The sequence below is a fragment of the Pinus tabuliformis genome, chromosome X (assembly GCF_031772625.1).
Source record: "Pinus tabuliformis cultivar Carrire ecotype Pingquan chromosome X, CPIR1, whole genome shotgun sequence".
In the NCBI taxonomy this organism is placed as follows: Eukaryota; Viridiplantae; Streptophyta; class Pinopsida; order Pinales; family Pinaceae; genus Pinus; species Pinus tabuliformis.
The window spans coordinates 589,090,547-589,109,113 of record NC_142308.1 but is presented as its reverse complement, the minus strand read 5'-3'; the positions used below and the strand labels follow the sequence as shown (position 1 = coordinate 589,109,113).

General features: G+C 38.7%; 1 protein-coding gene across 7 annotated transcripts in view; it reads left to right on the top strand.

The window, feature by feature from the left end:
- The window catches only part of PDE194 (formyltransferase), a 373,820-nt gene that overhangs the window by 166,884 nt on the left and 188,369 nt on the right, over nucleotides 1–18,567 (top strand). For 5 of the 7 annotated variants that reach the window (XM_089448850.1, XM_089448851.1, XM_089448849.1 and 2 more), the window contains exons 5-7: nucleotides 268–338; nucleotides 445–549; nucleotides 1,387–1,449. In XM_089448850.1, coding sequence (XP_089304976.1) covers nucleotides 268–338; nucleotides 445–549; nucleotides 1,387–1,449 — 239 coding nt within the window. The remainder of the gene's footprint in view (nucleotides 1–267; nucleotides 339–444; nucleotides 550–1,386; nucleotides 1,450–18,567) is intronic. The other 2 variants (XM_089448852.1, XM_089448848.1) reach the window with 1 other exon arrangement.

Below are 18,567 nucleotides of genomic sequence, written 5' to 3'. Positions count from 1 at the left end.
CAAGGCTATCTTTTAGTCATAAAGTATTTTCTTATTCTGGTTTATTAAGCCATATTATATTGCTCACTGTTGTGATTTTAGACACACATTTCTTTGTAATCTTGGCGTTTTTGATTGACATTCATGGATGTTATTGATTATAAAAGAGTGTTTAATTTATGATTTATCCAACTATTTATAAGCTCCACAAATCTACTTGTTCTTGTAACATGTATTACATGGCTTTGTCTACACTTCTAACTGAACTATAATTACATGGCCTTTTAGGCACTGTCAATGTACACCCTAGCTTGTTGCCGTTATATAGGGGTGCTGCTCCAGTCCAAAGAGCATTGCAGGTTAAGAACTATACCTCCTAGTCATATGCTACATGAAATTTGTTATGGTCTTTTCATAAACTACTTTATGCTTGTTTTAGCTGATGTTTCATGTTTATATCTGTAGGATGGAGTGAAGGTTACAGGGGTATCCGTTGCATTCACAGTCTATGCATTGGATGCAGGGCCAATTATTGCAGCTGAAAGTATGGAAATTGATGATAGTATTAAAGTAAGAATATTTTTTCTAATTGGTTGCAATATACGGACCATACTTGTTGACTTTTGGTGTTTGACAAGGGCTGTATGCAATTCTTCTATCTTTGATGATTCTGTCAAAGTTACTTCGATGTAGCTGCTTTGATTGTGTGTCACTGTCAAATCACCATTAGTGATTTAGAAATGGAACTATTTTAACAATTACTTATAAGCACAAAGATAATAGAAAGTATGTAACCAATCTAACTATTGTAATCAAAACATCACCAAATGCTGCTGTTTCTGACAGGAAATGTTTTCATTATGGAAACTATATGGAAACACAACAGAAATGCCAGGCATTTTCATGCATGGAAAATGTTATTTACCTATTTTATTTACTTGTTTATTGTCGAACCATGGGTGAGCCCTGCATTCTTTAAACCTGAAAATAATTAACAACGTTAGAATAAATAAAAAAATTAATAAATGTGAAAGAGTACATCACTCTTCCAATCAACCACTTATGCTCCTGAAAACATAAAAAATCCACACAAGCATTATGCGCAAGTCAAACAGGTCTGTAATATGTACAACACTAATTCCCTGCCCAGGAATTTTATACAGGTCTATATTGGTATATAGAAGTCTTATTCTTGGGACATTTTATTTGATTTCGGTATTACTCTTGATGACGATAGATTATCACTAGTATGTACATATATCACTATTGTATTTATTAGTAATATAAAGATAATATTTGTATATGTACAATGGTATTACTTCAATAGAATATCAAATTGTTCAATCTTCACCCCTTAATAATTAATGTAGAGTAGCAATGTATTAATTGATAATGCATTAATAACAGATCCTTGGACGGACTGTTCAAAATTTCGTTGACATCTTCAACAAAATATCCATCAATCTTGTGGTAAGTGAATCCCGAAGATACCATCCATGTTAAATTCATTTCTTGTTTACTGCCCTATCTTTGGAAGGAACTGAAACTCTTCCTTGTTACTTATCTGGAACATGCATTCCATTTTGCTTCTTGTTAAACATACAGAAAAATGATAAACAGATTTAGATAAATTGTGGAATTCATTTCTATTCACAAAGATGTACATATTAATACATTTGTTTGACCATTGGTTTCATATTCCAAGAGGTCTCTTGGACTTCTGTGACAGTTCACATTTGTCCACACCAACCCTTAACGGATTAGGGGTCAACATTCCCCCCCTTAATCTGAAGGGGTGTATATGAGTCCAAGAAGAGAGATGAAATACAAAAGTAAAGTACATGGAAGCCAATGGCTGAATGTGCTCTCTGAAATGGTGGTTTTTAAGGAAGACCACAAACCCAATGAGGTGGGAGAACTCGAGGTTTCAACTGGTGGTGGTTTAAGGCTGACCACCAACTCTGGAACTAAATTTGAAAGCAGTTCCTGGAACAATTCCAAATATGGCTATAATCTGAAGACTTATTTTGGTGGAAGTGCTCCCTCATAATGGTTTATAGATGACCACAAATTGATGTAGCAGAAACTGAAGTCTTCTCCCAATGGTGGTTTAAGATAGGCCACCAACCAAAAGCATGCTCATGGAGCATTACTCTGTCTTTGGCTACAATTATGAATTTGGCTATGGTTGACATTGACTCTAGGCTCTGGCAATTGGCTCTGGTTCAGGCTTGTTAATTTTCAATTTGTTCAATGCTGCTGTAATCACTTAAAACAATTTCATCCAATTTCATTCACCCCAGTGATAGATAAGAAATTATAGATAGAACAGTGAATAGTAATGTACAATAGAAGATAGCCAAGCACAATGAGACACAGATTTTTGGTCAACGACCAGGGCAAAACCCCACAAGGGGGAAAACCCAAATCAATTCTTCTTCTCCTTAGTCAATCAATGTTTAGCATGAGATACATAGTCCAATAGTAAATCCATAAACCAGTCAAAGTCAAATATTTGACTATGCAAGTCAACCAAGTCAAAACAAGTCAAAAGAGAGAGAGTCAAATCTGGTCAAAGATCGCATTTTGCAACAGAGGGCCGAATTTTGGCCTATGGAAGTTCGGTCAACCTCCTGCAACTCTTGGTCAAATGCCTCAATCAAACTTGTGATCAAATCCCAGTCAACCTTGCGGTCAATGCCCATAAAACGTTGCCAAAGATTCGGTCGACACAAAGAATATTCAACCTTCCTTCCTCAGTCAGAATTCGGTCAAATCAACAACAAATGGTCTTGGTCAAAGCAAAGAGAGTTGACCTACAGTGAACCTCAGTGAACGACCCAAAATAGAGAAATAACGCAATCGACCACATTCAAATATACCATAGAATATTCAGCCTCCAAAATAGTTCGGTCAAACAACAAAAGAATAGTCTTGGTCAACAAAAGTCAATGTTAGTCAAACACAAGCAGAAAGTCAACTCTCGGTCAAACAAAAAATATCTCCTTCCCCTTCACATCTGTGAAGTCTCCCTGTGATTTTAAGATCAGATCAAACTTGTTGAGTGATGATGTGATGCTCTAAATGAAGTCAACGATGGTATATTTATATTAGACTTGGGAGGTGGCATTTCTCTTGTGGGGCTTGTTACCCACCACTAGTGGGTGACCCCATAGGAGGAAATTTTCTCCTATATTTGTCTTTAGTCAGCAGCCAACAACCCCTAACAGCCACCAATGTAGCTGATATTGTGCCAGTTGTCTCCCCTCCCTAAGTCAGTGATGTGCCCCCTTACCCATCTGTTGAGAGCGTATGTTTGAAGGTGGGCCATCTAATCCTAAAGGTATGTCTTTCATTATGAAATCGAGTGCTTATGCTTATTTTTCCTTGAGCACACTTGGGTATGGATTATTGGGTGACTTGGAAGAAGGAAGGGTTTCGACTAAGTCTTGTTTTGTCACTCTAAATGGGGGGTTAATCCTCAACCCTAGTCCCGTGGAATCTCCCCTACTGGCTTATAGCTTCAAGATGGGCACTACTTGGGAATCCTCAGTTTTGGGAGCACAATCTCGTTTTCCCATTCTATCCCCTCCACACATTACATGCCCTATTTCATCATTTTCCCTCTCTCGGTCCACAAGGCTCTAGTACTCCCCCTCCCCTTGTCCACATGTTTGGGTTGGGCTTGGAACGATGCCCCAGAGGTTGATGCAGCTAAAAAAGAAGATAAAAGCATATCATGGCCACATACAAAAGGAAATAATACCACAAAATGCAAAAGATGGTCGGAACAATAAAATTTAGCATGTGGGCAAAAGCCAAACATGAGTTCTATCCCTTATCATTATGACCATCACTTTAGTTCCTAGGGCCCCCTATGAGTGCCCCTTGCATCATTAAGGAACCCATGCATGTCCCAACCCTTGGTGGGCAATGAACTGCCCCACCTTAAGGGGGTAATCATTGTTATATCATACACAGCATGCTCTCATCCCTTGGAACCGCGAGCAGTAAAATAAAAAAAATTCAATAAAAGGAAAAAAACAAATGAAGAAGGGTGGAAAAACAAAGGCCAGGGTAACTCATATACCACGATTGCTCTCTTCTACATTCATACACCAAAATATGTGGGCATCCCTCATCATTACCACCCTTGAGCCCATGGCATTTGGCCTTGAGAACCCTGTGTCCCGATCCACCTCATCATTATCCACATGACACTACCACTTGAAGGATGTAGCTTGGACATGACTTTCCCTTTAGGGGATGGGAACACCTAATAGGGTTGTTTACTAGCTACTCCTACCTAGGGAGGTAACACCATGACATGGTCAAAGCCCCAAATTTGGAAGGGAAACCCATTATGAAGTCTCATTTGTGCCGCTGACTAACAAGCTTGATTCACTTAGATGCACTAATGAATTATTGTACCTGAAGGTGAGGAGACGCATTGGATCTTATGCGTAATTGGTAGGTGGTTTCATCATGGGCTGGGCAACTTAACTGGGGCCCAAGCCCACCAGAGGATCATATTGACACTTGTAGGGGATGCATTGAGAGCCATGGGACTTCGTCATGTGATATAACATTGTCTCATCTTATGGGTGCCCTCAACACCTTCAGCAACTTGTTCATTGCCCCACATTATATGCGAGATGATGCACTTGGACCAGCAGTGCCCCCAGTTGGCTTAGCAGTATATACAGGGTTTGGCAGCTAATCCAAGGCCTAAAGGAGGTTTGTCTCATCCTTGAGACATGGGAGGGCAAGCACCATCTTCCGTGCCCTCATTTGAAGCAGTCTACAGACTTATTTTTCATCAGGAGACCCATGAGACCATTACTTGTGCCCTAGAGCCACTTTGGAGCACCACATGATCATTTGCATAGAGATTAAGGGGCCAACCCCTTGTTCATCATTCATGGAGCCCTCACCTTCATTATGGCACCTTGAGGACTCATCTCAGCCTTCCAACAATCCTTCTACACCACGATTTCATAATTTAGGCTCACTTATGGATGGGTTCCTCATCACTTCATGAGCTACTTGGTGGGCTTGTCACAAAGGACTTGTTATTTGCACATTATTTTATTATTGTTGTGGCTAATAGGTTAATTTGAATTAGGAAAAGGATTGTATAAATAGAGATGACTCTCATTGTGAGAGATCATCATCATCACACTTGGATCTCTCTTGTAAAGAATTTCACACTTCTTCTTCTTGGACGAATTGGATGTTCTTTGATGCATTTCGATATCTTTGGAAGCTAATTTCAATTTCTCTTGGAGCTACTTCTTGCTATGGTTGGATATATCTTGTCATCTTGTAAGTGCTCTCTTGTTGAAATTTTGTTGAAATAATGTCTAATGTGTGGAATTATTGCAATTAGCTAGATCTTTTGTGCCCTAATTTTATTGAATATCATTGTAAAAGATTCGTTTGATTGCAAATTGCACATGTTACTCATTGAATGGCAATAGATGAATGTTCCTAGTGGATGGGATTTTGTATTCTTCCATGAAAAGCGATAGATTTTGAAGTAGGTAATTGTTGAAAAGTGGTTGCTAGGGCATCGCTTTTTAGCCTCCTTGAAAACGAATTTACCAAAGTTTGAATCATCATTGACTCCATACCCAAGGGAAGTAGGCACTGGTCCAAGTAAAATTGGTGTTCACCTTCCTTTTCCTTGTCTTTTCTCTCCTAAAATTTTCGACCCTTTTTCTAGACTCCATCATATTGCAACTGATGATTGGATAGCTGACATACTTACCAAGCCTATGTCGAAAGGGAAGGTATTGGTATTCAAAGAGCAACTTGGACTGACAGACGTGACCCTTCCTGCTGGGGGCTGTCATAGATGATTGAGAACACTAAGCTATGCTCTTCCCTCTTGTTTGAGCTCCCAAGTTGGGAATGGAGCCAGGAGAGCTCCTGGGGTTGAGGGAACTCTTGACTGTAGGTTGTGCACGATCCTTGTCTTGTGTTAACAAGTGGTAATCCCCCCTACCATCAAGTCTGGGACTTGCCAAGAGTATACCCCAATATGCATCCTACCCACAAGTTGGGCTTGTTGGGAGTACCACCCATCTGGCCAATGGGTGTGGTAAAACTTGGTTGTGCGTGATCCTTAACAAGTGGTAATCCCCCCAAGCAGAGGTGAGACTTGGTTGTGCACGATCCTTGTCAAGTGTTAATCCCCCCACGCAGAGATGAGACTTGGTTGTGTGCAATCTTTGTCATGTGTTGACAAGTGGTAATGCCCCCAAAGTCTATGGATGCATGTGTTCTACCACTTAACTCTTGAGGTGAAGCTTGGTTGTGCGCGATCCTTGTCATGTGTTGACGAGTGTTAACCCCCCCAAGTAGAGATGAGACTTGATTGTGCGTGATCCTTGTCATGTGTTGATAGGTGGTAATCCCCTCAAGTCTGTGCCAAGGTGGGAAGATCAATGGATATAGGGTGATAGATGAATCTCCCCTATGATGATTCTTCTTCATTAGATTGAGACATCATTGTTCCAGATGATACAGAGCATAGATGAACAAAGATGAGTAGAGAAAGCAAAGATCTTTGATGCAGAAAAAATTCCTCCCTAGCTGAGAGGGAGTGTTGAAAATTGGCAGCTCAAGGATGAATTTCTTTATCTAAAATCTCGTTTCTGACAATTTTGGAGTGACTTTTCAAAAATAGAAAATCATGTCTAGCATCTCAATTATGACTTTCCAAAAATAGCAAATCACCTTGCATCAATTGGTAATCAATTATAGTTGATGAAAAATCACTTAACTTATCATTAATCAATCCTAATAGTTCAATCTCGACTTAATCATCAATATTGTTATTATTACTATTATTCCTTATACTACTATTATATTATTATTAAAAGGAAATTCATGTCACTCAATCATGTCATATGTAACTCCCCTCAATTAATGCATATGTTACTCTCTCTCACTTAATGGATACGTAACACTTTCTCTTACAAAGTCATTAAAAGCATGGCATATTCCTCTTACACACTCATTAAAGCATGTCATAAAAGATTCCTCTTACGCACTCTTTAATGCATATGTTACATTCTCTCCTTTATGGCATAAGTTACTAAGGCATGCGTTGATCTCCTTTATGGCATAAGTTACTAAGGCATGCGTACCTCCTTAATGGCATGAGTTACAAAGGCATGTGTACCTCCCTAAATGGCATATGTAACTCCTCCTCAAGGCATGCGTATTGCTCCTTCTTTATGACTAAAATTTGTTGCTCCTCCTATATATATGTATCTCATATCATCTCATTCTCACTACTTGTGCATTGTGAAAGAAGAATTTGAACTTGAGAGAGAGAGTTGGAGAGACTTGAAGAAGATTATGAGAGAGAGACTTGGAGAATAAGAGCTGGACTTGGTGAACCAAGGTTGATTCAGTGTTTTAGTGTTGATCCATTTGAAGGGAAGGTTGATTCAGTGTTTGCATTTGTTGTTGCTACCAGTTATCTTTATGCTACAACTTGTTTAGATTTGGGTGAACTTACTCATTCTCTTGATCTCTCATTGTACTTTGTATCTCTGCTAAACAATTGATATCTAATAGAAGAAGAATTTGGTTGGGTTTTCCCCTCGTGGGTTTTGCCTTAATCATTAGACCTAAATTCTCTATGTCTGATCTTGTTCTTCGTTGTCTTCAATTGTGCATTTGGTTTATGTTCTATCTACAATTGCTTAACTAATATTGCAGCAAAAAAGAAGAAGTTTTGGAATATGTAATTGTTACAACATAGAACATCACAATTTCAACATATTGTACTTTGTATCTCAACTGAACATTTGATGAATATCTAAGAAGAAGAATTTGGTTGGGTTTTCCCTGGTCTCTGACCTAAATAGTGGTATCTCTATTGTGTATGCTTTTTTTCTATTGTTCCTTATTGTTCCGCTACATTGTTGATGTTATTGTTCTCTCTACATAATTGCTAATGATGATATGATGTTACGGGTGAATGTAATGTGAAAATGTTGAAAAAGTTAAAAAATGCAATTATCTACAACAAAGAATTATTTAGCCCAAAAATTAACATGGGATCAGAGCTGGGCTAAAGAAAAGTCATTGAGATCACCCCTGTGAAGGCACTTATGATGGATTTCTTGGTCAAGCAGAGTGAAAAAGATGAAGATGTTGGAGACCTAAAAGAATACTAGGGTTTGAAGGAAACCCTTGGGAGCCTTTGTTCTTGCAAATAGAAGTTAGGGTTTGAAAGAAAACCCTAGGAGTGGCCTTGGATATGAAAAAGGCCTAGGTTCTATAACATTGGAACCCTAGTATGATTCAAAATTTTCATAATTTGATTTGTGAAAAGCCATTGAGTTATTGCAGTACCTATGACAGGTTTAGAGTAACCCTGGATGGGCATGTCTGCCAATAGGAGATGGTATGAAGCAAATCAAGTGGTCATCTAGTACATTAATAACTGGGCTTAGCTGCCGATATTAAGGATCTAGAAATGAGAATGCAAAGGAAGCATTTCTTAGATAGTGGTGACTCTTGGCTAAGAAGGAAACAAGATCAAGAGGGCGCTGAGAGCTTCCTATAATCCTCATCAAAGATAATTACTTTCGAGACTTATGTTTTTCTTTGTGACATTGTTCTTATTGATTATCCTTTTAGATTATTGTTTATTCTTCTTGCATGAGTAATTGGCTAACCAAATGCTTTTTTTCTTGACTTCTTGAATAAGAGTGTGAGAAAGCAGATCCATCTTGAGTGCCATCAAGATGTGGAGCAATGCAGGGACAGTTAGCTCCAAGAGGGAGCTGGTGCAGGAAAATGAAGAAGCCACTCTGGTACCTAGAGCAGAAAGACAACCCTGCCTCATCGTCAGGTACACCTTCATTATGTTTATTTAAATTTCTATTATTGCTCTTGCTCTTGTTTTGGGGTCAACAGGTACATCAGATGGATGTAAGGACCTAGTCCTCAATATCGAGAGTGATGAGGATGCATAGCCATCCCATGATTGGAGTGGTGCTTTAAAATGGACAAGAGGTCAGACCTTGAAGGATGGATCCCAGTGTCGCAAGTTGATATGTATGATTGAAGAAGGCTTCCTATTCAGACAGAGTACAAATTAAATGCAATTGTGAAATGAGATGCTGGGAGCAATATTTCCTTCATGCAAGGAAAATTCTAGATGACAAAGAGACAACAGTGTCAAATGCTTCCGCATCAGTGATGAAGGTCTATTATGAGATCCTAACACCTGTAGCTAGATGCAATATTATCAGCTGTATGTGAAGAAGCATATTTGGAGCTACCTCAGGGCATTGAGGAACATGAGTAGGAGACTCGTGATTGCAGATTGAAGCAAGTCCTCTAGACTTGGTATACTTGGATTAATGGACATCTAATGTGGATTCCAACCTCTCTTCAAGGTTGAAGTGTAACATAGAGATGATGAGGACTTCCTTGTCAAGGGAAGTATGCTGTTAGAGACTTGGCATGATGGATTACAATAAAGCAGTTGTGAGACTCCTCTTCATATTCAAATTTGATGGATCCCATGATGAGCAGGCAACCAGATGGATCCTTGCTTTGTAGCATGAGCCTTGAATCAGATAGAGCTTGAACATGTATATTGGACGCTGCAAAGATGGTATTGACATGGATTGAAACAACACTGTGACAGAAGAAATATGTTGATGCCAAGTGAACTAGGAGTGTTGTGAACAAGAACACATTGAGGTGTTGCTTTAGTATGGGTCTTGCTCATGATTTCCTCGATGAGCCGGAAGCAAAATTTTGTTGCTTTGAGTACAATAGAGGCATAGTACATTGCTGCTAGCATGGCGAGCTTTGAGGCAGTGTAGTTGAGAAAGCGCTTTGGAGAGCTGTTTGAGCATATGTTGGATACAACTGTGGTATATTGCGATAATCAAAGAGGGGTCCGACTTTTAGAGAATCTCGTGTTCCATGACAGGTCAAAGCACATTGAGATTAGATATCACTATATCTAGGATATGGTGCGAGAGGAGCAGTGAGGCTCTAACACATCTCGACTGATAAGTAGGTTGCTAACATTCTCACCAAGCCTTTGCCTAAAGGGAAGTTCTTGGTCTTCAGAGAGTAGCCTGGAGTTGTGTAGAAAGTATACAAGTATCCCTTCCGGGAAGGGATCTTGGTTGATCACGACCATCGAGCTCTGGGAGCTCTTGGGGGCATGGGGTACTCCTTGAAGATATAGGGTTTGGAGGATCCTTATCATTTTGATAAGTTGATCTCCCCTAGTCAAGTCCAGGACTTGACGGAGTACATACCCCAACATGAATCCTACCCACAAGTCGGGCCAATGAATGAGGAGACTTAGGTATGGGGGATAATTACCTATGGTGGACGCTTCTGGAAAATGGATCTTTAACAAGAAGTGGTAAATTGATCACCCCTATGATGATTGTGTTGGAGAAGGTAAATAGATTCGGTCTTCATAATGACTTTTGTAATCATGACATTATATACTTTATATAAAAAGAAAAAAATAATTTTTATTTATTCAAGCATCGGTTTCATGTTCAAAGTCTAGGTCAAAGCATGTTCTTCATGCTTCTAGGGCTTGTTGAGTCGAAGAATTTTTGTCATGTATTGTAGTCCTATTTGGATTTGTAACAAAAGAAAATCATTATTTTTGAGTCTAGAAAGTCAATTTTTCCTCCAAGTCCAAGTTGTCCTTGCTAAGGAGAAGTCGGCCTAGAAGAGGCCTATTCGACCTATTGAGATGTGTATATATAGAAGAGACTTCGGCTTATTTGGGAGACACTTCACAAGTTTGATTTGAAGCAAGACGAGAAGGCATTTCAAGAACGAAAGTCAAGGAAGAAGAAGTAGATCAAGAAGAAGAAGAAGATTTGTCCTTTCTACCCATTTCTGCTCACATGTGCGAGAAAATATAGGATTTCTGCAGTTGCTAAGGGGTCAAAAGTTGCAGGTCAAATTGCAGGCCCGAAGTTGTAGGACCGAAACTTTGATTGGGACAAATCTTAGAAAGTTTGACCTTCGTTGAATTTGGAAAACTTTTACTTGTTTGGAAGAGATATTATTAGAGGGCTAACTTGGTGCTTGGAAGGAATCTTGACTTTGGTCTTTGGATCTTGGAGGTCTCATTTTGATTTGATTCTATAAGAAGAGAAGTATTATTTTTGGGTTTTCCCCTTGGAGGGGTTTTGCATGGCTTGGAGCTTACATCTTGTGTACTTTGGATCTTTGTGATCTTCATTGTGTTGGTAATTGCTTGAAGAAGAAGAAATAAAAGTAATAAAAAGCCAACTGATATCACAAGTAATAATCAAGTAAGAAAGTCAACTCTAATCTACAAATACTTTGATTTTCCAACATGGTATCAGAGCTAAGGTGAAAGAAGGAAATTGGAAGATCACATCTTTGTTGGCACTTTTGTTGAAGAGCAATCTAAAAGCAGTTATCTACTCTTTCTTCTCAATGCCAAGCTTTATGAAGAAAGTTCTCAAGATTCTTGGGAGTCTCCTTGTAGCTATCAAAGGATGCATCTTGAAGTACATTTCCAAGCTATCAAAAGAAGTGATGGATGGAAGTTTCTTCTCCGCTCTCACGGGTACTTTTAAGGATGATAATGTATGGGTTATTGGTAGTGGAGTTTCCAGACATATGATAGGCGAATGTAGTCAACTCAAGACCTTATCAAAAGGAACCTCTTCTAATTTAGTCGAACTTGGAGACAATAAGAGCTACCCTATGAAAGGAATTGGATCTACTTCGTTGGAGCTAAAGACAGGTGGAAGTATTCATCTCAATAATATACTATATGTGCAAGGTTTGAAGAAAAAATTGCTTTCTATTTCTTGTCTAGAAAATAAAGTTGATAGGATTTCTTTTTGTGTTGTTTTCTTCCTGAGTTCTCGCATCCATGATTGTTTGTATCAACGTTTCAAGCCATCCACTGTGGCTCATCATCAGGATAGATCAGTAATTATGTAGGACAAATCTCATTGGACTTGAATAAATAGGGTGTGAGATCTGCCTTGTTCTTGGCTATCATAGATCTTAGATGTTCGAATACCCGAACCTCTTGTAATTTCTCCCTTCTGTATCAGGTTAAAATTATTGTTTTGAGGCTTCTGCAATCAGTGCTTTGTGTGTTGTTTTCTTCCCGAGTTCTCACATCCATGATTGTTTGTATCGACGTTTCGAGCCATCCACTGTGGCTCATCATTAGGATAGATCAGTGATTATGTAGGACAGATCTCATTGGACTTGATGGCAAAATTTTGGTTTGGGGAAAGGGCTCTAGTATTGAACATGCTAAGATAATTGGGATTCATGAGGGGATGTTGTATAAATGTCTTACATCTCTTCCTCAAGCTCTAGTACACTTAGATGTTAGCCCTTCTGAATTGTGGCATAGAAGGTATGGACACCTTCACTATAAGATATTGCCATCTTTGAATCAAATGGTCACTGACATCCCTGATGTGAAAGAAAAGCATGAAGGATTCTGTAAGGGATGTGCTCTAGGCAAGAATGTGAAGAAACCTTTAGCAAGCAGTGATAGAAGATCCAAAGAGATTTTATATCTTATACACTCTAATGTATGTGGACCTATGGCAGTAAAATCTCTTGGAGGACATCGATACTATGTGACATTCATTGATGATTACTCTAGGAAGACATGGATATACTTCCTCAAGAATAAATATGAGGTATTTGAAAAGTCTCAAGAATTCAAGAATGAAGTGGAAACTCTGACAAAAAGGAAAATAAAGATGCTAAGGTCTAATAATGGTGGAGAGTATACCTCCAAAGAGCTTATAGAATTTTGCAAGGAAGCAAGAATAAAGAGGGAGCTAATTGTTCCACATAACCTTGAACAAAATGGCGTGGCTAGAGCCATGCTTCATGACCAGGATCTCCCTAAATTCTTATGGGGAGAAGCATCTATAACAACAGCCTACTTACAGAATCAAAGTCCTCATAAGATTCTCAATAATATGACTCCAGAAGAAGCTTTTATAGGAAAGAAGCCTAGTGTGGACCATCTCCGAATTTTTGGATGTCTAGTTTACATGCACATTCCAAAGGATCAATAGAAAAAAATGGATCCTACAAGTACAAAAGGCATCTTTGTTGGTTATAGTGCTTCATCAAAAGCATACATAATCTACATTAAAGAGGATCATCGTATTGAAGTAAGTAGAGATGTCATCTTTGATGAAAATGTAGCTTACAAGAGATCCAAAGATATCACGGTTGATTCTGATGAAGAAGAGGTCACCTTTTTAGAGGAAATCTCAAGGGACAAAGATGTTCAAGATCCTACATCTAATCATGAAGATGTTGAAGGACCTAGTGGACTTGCGCAACATGTTGTCATTCCAGAAACTCGTAAAAGATGTGCTTGGTTGAAAACAACTCTACAAGAGGTTGAGGGACATGCAACAAGTAAGGAAACTTTTAGAGAAAGTAAGAAACCTAAAAGGTATTCTAGTTATGCAACTTATATGACTAAGCGGCTAAACCTTCCTCCTATGAAGATGCAACTGAACATCAAGAATGGAGGAATGCAATGTAATAAGAATACCAGTCGATCATGAAGAATGATGTCTGGGAAATTGTTCCTAGACCAAGTAATAAATCAGTTATCACTTCCAAATCAATATACAAGATAAAACATGCAGTGGATGGGAGCATTGATAAGTATAAAGTTAGATTTGTGGCAAGAGGCTTCTCACAAAAGGAAGGTATTGGTTATGAAGAAACCTTCGCTCCTTCAGCAAGATATGCAACTATTAGATTGCTTGTCTCCTTGGTAAAACAACTTTTTTGAGTGGGACCATTGCCGAAGAGGTTTATATTGAGCAACCTTAGGGATTCGAAGTCCATAAGAGGGAGACACACGTCTGTAGATTGAAGAAGGCTCTATATGGCTTAAAACAAGCACCTAGAGCATGGTATGCCAGGATGGATGCATACCTATTGAGACTTGGTTTTGTCAAGAGTTCTATAGATCCTAACCTCTACATCAAAGTGGTCAAGGATGAACTTGTGATCATACTTTTATATGTGGATGACTTACTTGTCATAAGTGTGGAGAATCAGATACAAGAATGCAAGAGGCAGTTGGCAGCCAAATTTGATATGAAGGATCTTGGACTTATGCACTATTATTTGGGACTAGAGGTTTGGCAGAAACTTGGTGAAATATATCTTGGTCAAGGAAAATATGTGATCAAGATACTATAGAAATTTGGCATGATGGATAGTAAGCTAATGACGACTCATATGATTACCAATCTAAAGAAGTTGAGAAGTTCAGAATCTAGTCCAGTGGATCCTACATGCTATAGAAAACTGATTGGCTCCTTAATGTATCTTGTGAATACTAGACCTAACATTTGTTTTGTAGTAAATGATGTCAGCCAATTTTAGATGGAGCCAAGGCATGACCATTGGATAGCAGCCAAACACATCCTGAGATATCTTTGTGGGACAATGCATCATTGCCTTAGATATGCTGGTAATGAGATTCAACTATTGGGATAAACAAATTTTAATTGGGATGGTAGTAAGACATATGGTAGAAGGACAACAAGTGGATACTTTAGTTTGGGATCTTCCATGATCTCTTGGGTGAGTAAAAAGCAAGAGATTGTTGTTTTGATTAGTGCCGAAGTCGAGTACACTGCTATAAGTGAAGTTTGCAGAGAGGCTATTTGGCTTAGAAAGTTGCTATTAGATTTATTTGAAGGACCATTGAGCCCTACAATTATACATTGTGACAACCAAAGTTGCATAAGGTTGACAAAGGACCTAGTGTTTCATGCTAGGACAAAGCATATTAACAATAAGTACCACTATATCAGAAGCTTGGTACGAGATGGGTTGTGAAGCTACATTATATCTCTACAGATGAACAGGTAGCTGATATTCTGACAAAGACACTTCCAAACAAGAAGCTTGAGTACTTAAGAAGCAAGCTTGGTTTGGTGGATATCTCCTCCCTGATTGAGAGGGAGTGATGATGGACATTATATTCTCTTGTTCATGTGTCATGCACTAGGCCAAGACTAATAGCCGTACGTCTAAGTGAAGGCCATGAAGGGAGAATGGGGTCCGAAGGATTGGATAAGCATTTGAGATTAGTACTTCTTGAGGATTGGGAGATCCAAGATAGAAGTAGTCTCATAGACCGATACTCTTTGAGGTTGAGGTAGGGCATCCAAGACAAGAGTAATCGAAGAAGACTAATATGCTTTGAGGATTGGAAATTGAAGATAAGAATAGTCATAAAACGACATACCTAGTGAACATTCAGATGGGGTATGTGCCTTAAGAGGTAGTGTGGTGTCTCATGTAAAGCCTCCCAACATTATGCTTTGATATAGATAGAGCTTGTCTATGTTGACAATGTTGGTTATTATGTTGATGCTTAAAAGATGGCTTATCAATCCGACTCTTCTTATGAGAATCATTGTACCTCATGATGGATTATGACTACCTCCCTAGTTAAGAGGGAGTGTTGGAAAATGTAACTAGATTCGGTTTTCATAATGACTTTTGTAATCATGACAATATATACTTCATATAAAAAGAGAAAAATAATTTTTATTTATTCAAACATGGGTTTCATGCTCAAAGTCTAGGTCAAAGCATGCTCTTCATGCTTCTAGGGCTTGTTGAGTCAAAGAAGAATTTTTGTCATGTATTATAGTCCTATTTGGACTTGTTGTAACGAAAGAAAATCATTATTTTTGAGTCTAGAAAGTCAATTTGTGTGATACCAAGTTGCCCTTGCCAAGGAGAAGTTGGCCTAGAAGAGGCCTATTCGACCTCTTGAGAAGTGTATATATAAAAGAGACTTTGACTCATTCGGGAGACACTTCACAAGTTCGATTTGAAGCAAGACAAGAAGGAATTTCAAGAGTGAAATTCAAGGAAGAAGAAGCAAATCAAGAAGAAGAAGAAGATTCGTCCTTTCTACCCATTTTTGCTTACATGTGTGAGAAAATATAGGGTTTCTGCTATTGCTAAGGGGAAGAAAGTTGCAGGTCCAATTGTAGACCTAAAGTTGTAGTACTGAAATTCTGATTGGGACTGACCTTGGAGAGTTTGACCTTCATTGACTTTGGAAGACATTGACTTGTTTGGAAGAGATCTTATTGGAGGGCTGACTTGGTGCTTGGAATCTTAACTTTGGTCTTTGGGTCTTCGAGGTCTCACTTTGATTTGATTCTATAAGAAGGGAAGTATTCTTTCTGGGTTTTCCCCTTGGAGGGGTTTTGCACTGGCTTGGAGCCTATATCTTGTGTATTTTGTATCTTTATGATCTTCATTGTTTTGGTAATTTCTTGGTGAAGAAGAAATAAAAGTAATAGAAAGCCAACTAATATCACAAGTAATTATCAAGTAAGAAAAGTCAACTCTAATCTACAAATACTTGATTTTCCAACATGGTATCAGAGCTACAGTGAAAGAAGGAAATTGGAAGATCACATATTTGTTGGCACCTTTGTTGAAGAGCAATCTAGAAGTAGCCATCTACTATTTCTTCTTAATGGCCATCTTTATGAAGAAAAGTCTCAAGACTCTTGGGAGTCTCCTTGTAACTATCAAAGGATATATCTTGAAGCACATTTCCAAGCTATCAAAAGAAGTGATAGATGGAAGTTTCTTCTCTGCTCTCACAGGTAATTTTATGGATGATGGTGTATGGGTTATTGATAGTGGAGCTTCCAGACATATGATAGGCGAATGCTATCAACTCAAGTCCTTATCAAAAGGAACCTCTTCTCATTCAATCGAACTTGGAGACAAGAAAAGCTACCCTGTGAAAGGAATTGGATCTACTTTGTTGGAGCTAGAGACAGGTGGAATTATTCATCTCAATAACATACTCTATGTGCGAGGTTTGAAGAAAAATTGCTTTCTATTTCTTGTCTAAAATATAACGGTGATAGGATTGCTTTTGTTGATGGCAAAGTTTTGGTTTGGGGAAAGGGCTTGTATTGAACATGCTAAGATAATTGGGATTCGTGAGGGAACGTTGTATATATTTCTTACACTGCTTCCTCAAGCTCTAGTACACTTGATGTTAACCCTTCTGAATTGTGGCATAGAAGGTACGAACACCTTCATTATAAAGATATTGGCATCTTTGAGTCAAATTGTCACTGGCATCCCTGATGTGAAAGAAAAGCATAAAGGAATGTGCAAGGGATGTGCTCTAGGCAACAATGTGAAGACACTTTTTGCAAGTAGTGATACAAGATCAAAAGAGGTCTTAGATCTTATACACTCTAATGTATGTGGACCTATGTTAGTAAAATCTCTTGGAGGTCATCAATACTATGTGACATTCATTGATGATTACTCTAGGAAGACATGGACATACCTCCTCAAGAATAAAGATGAGGTATTTGAAAAGTTTCAAGAATTCAAGAATGAAGTGGAAAATATGACAGAAAGGAAGATAAAGATGCTAAGGTCTGATAATGGTGGAGAGTATACCTCCATATAGCTTATAGCATTTATGCAAGGAAGCAGGAATAAAGAGGAAGCTAGTTGTTTTATATAACCCTGAACAAAATGGTGTGGCTAAAGCCATGCCTCATGACCAAGATCTCCCTAAATTCTTATGGTGAGAAGAATCTGTAACAACATTCTACTTACAGAATCAAAGTCCTCATAAAATTTTCAATAATATGACTCTAGAAGAAGCTTTTACAGGAAAGAAGCCTAGTGTGGATTGTGAAAATTCCGTAAGCTGGAATCCTTACTGTAGCAATTGATTAAATTTCTCCTATTTGTTAATTACTGAAACAAAGTATTTAATGTTTCCTACAACAAATATCGAAGCTAATACACTGCAACCTACACCAATTAAATTATATGCCCAAAACAAGAACAAAACAATAGAGAAAGATACAACACAAGTGACAGTTATTTTTGGACAAATGTCCCTAGAAAAACCCAATGTGGGAAAACTGGTGCAGCAGCTCTGAGGGTTTTTATTATTATGCAGTAGTTTTCTGAATACAACTCTGGATGCCCTCCCGAAAATCCAGTTACAGAGAAATAAACTGATAGAAGAAATTTGTGAGATTACCTCACTCTACCCAGCAAGTTTCTGCTGATCTGGCAGCCTAACCAATGTGTCCTCGACTATTTCTGTGTTGCCTCTGCGTAGGCCAAGCGCCAGCCTCTAAGGCTCTGTGTCAGCGCAACTGGGAATCAATTTGCCTTCTGGAGCAATTTCTAGCCCTCCTGGCTCAGAAATGTCAGCTCCCTCAGCAAATTCGGACTTTTGCTTGGAGAATTGCGCTGCTTCTGGCTCAGCATCAACCTTTGCGTGAGTCCTTTTGGCTCAGCGTCAACCCCTCCTGGGTCCTGCACTGCCTCCTTTTGGTGTCTCTCTGCCTCTTTGCTGCGTATCTTGGGCTTCTAGAGAAAATACTCCAACCCAACTATCCCTGCCCCTCACTACACAAGCTCACTATTGATATTCTCCCGGTAGCTGCACTGCTTCATAAAATTGAACTTCTGAACTCTCTGTGTGTCTTTCCAAATGACCCT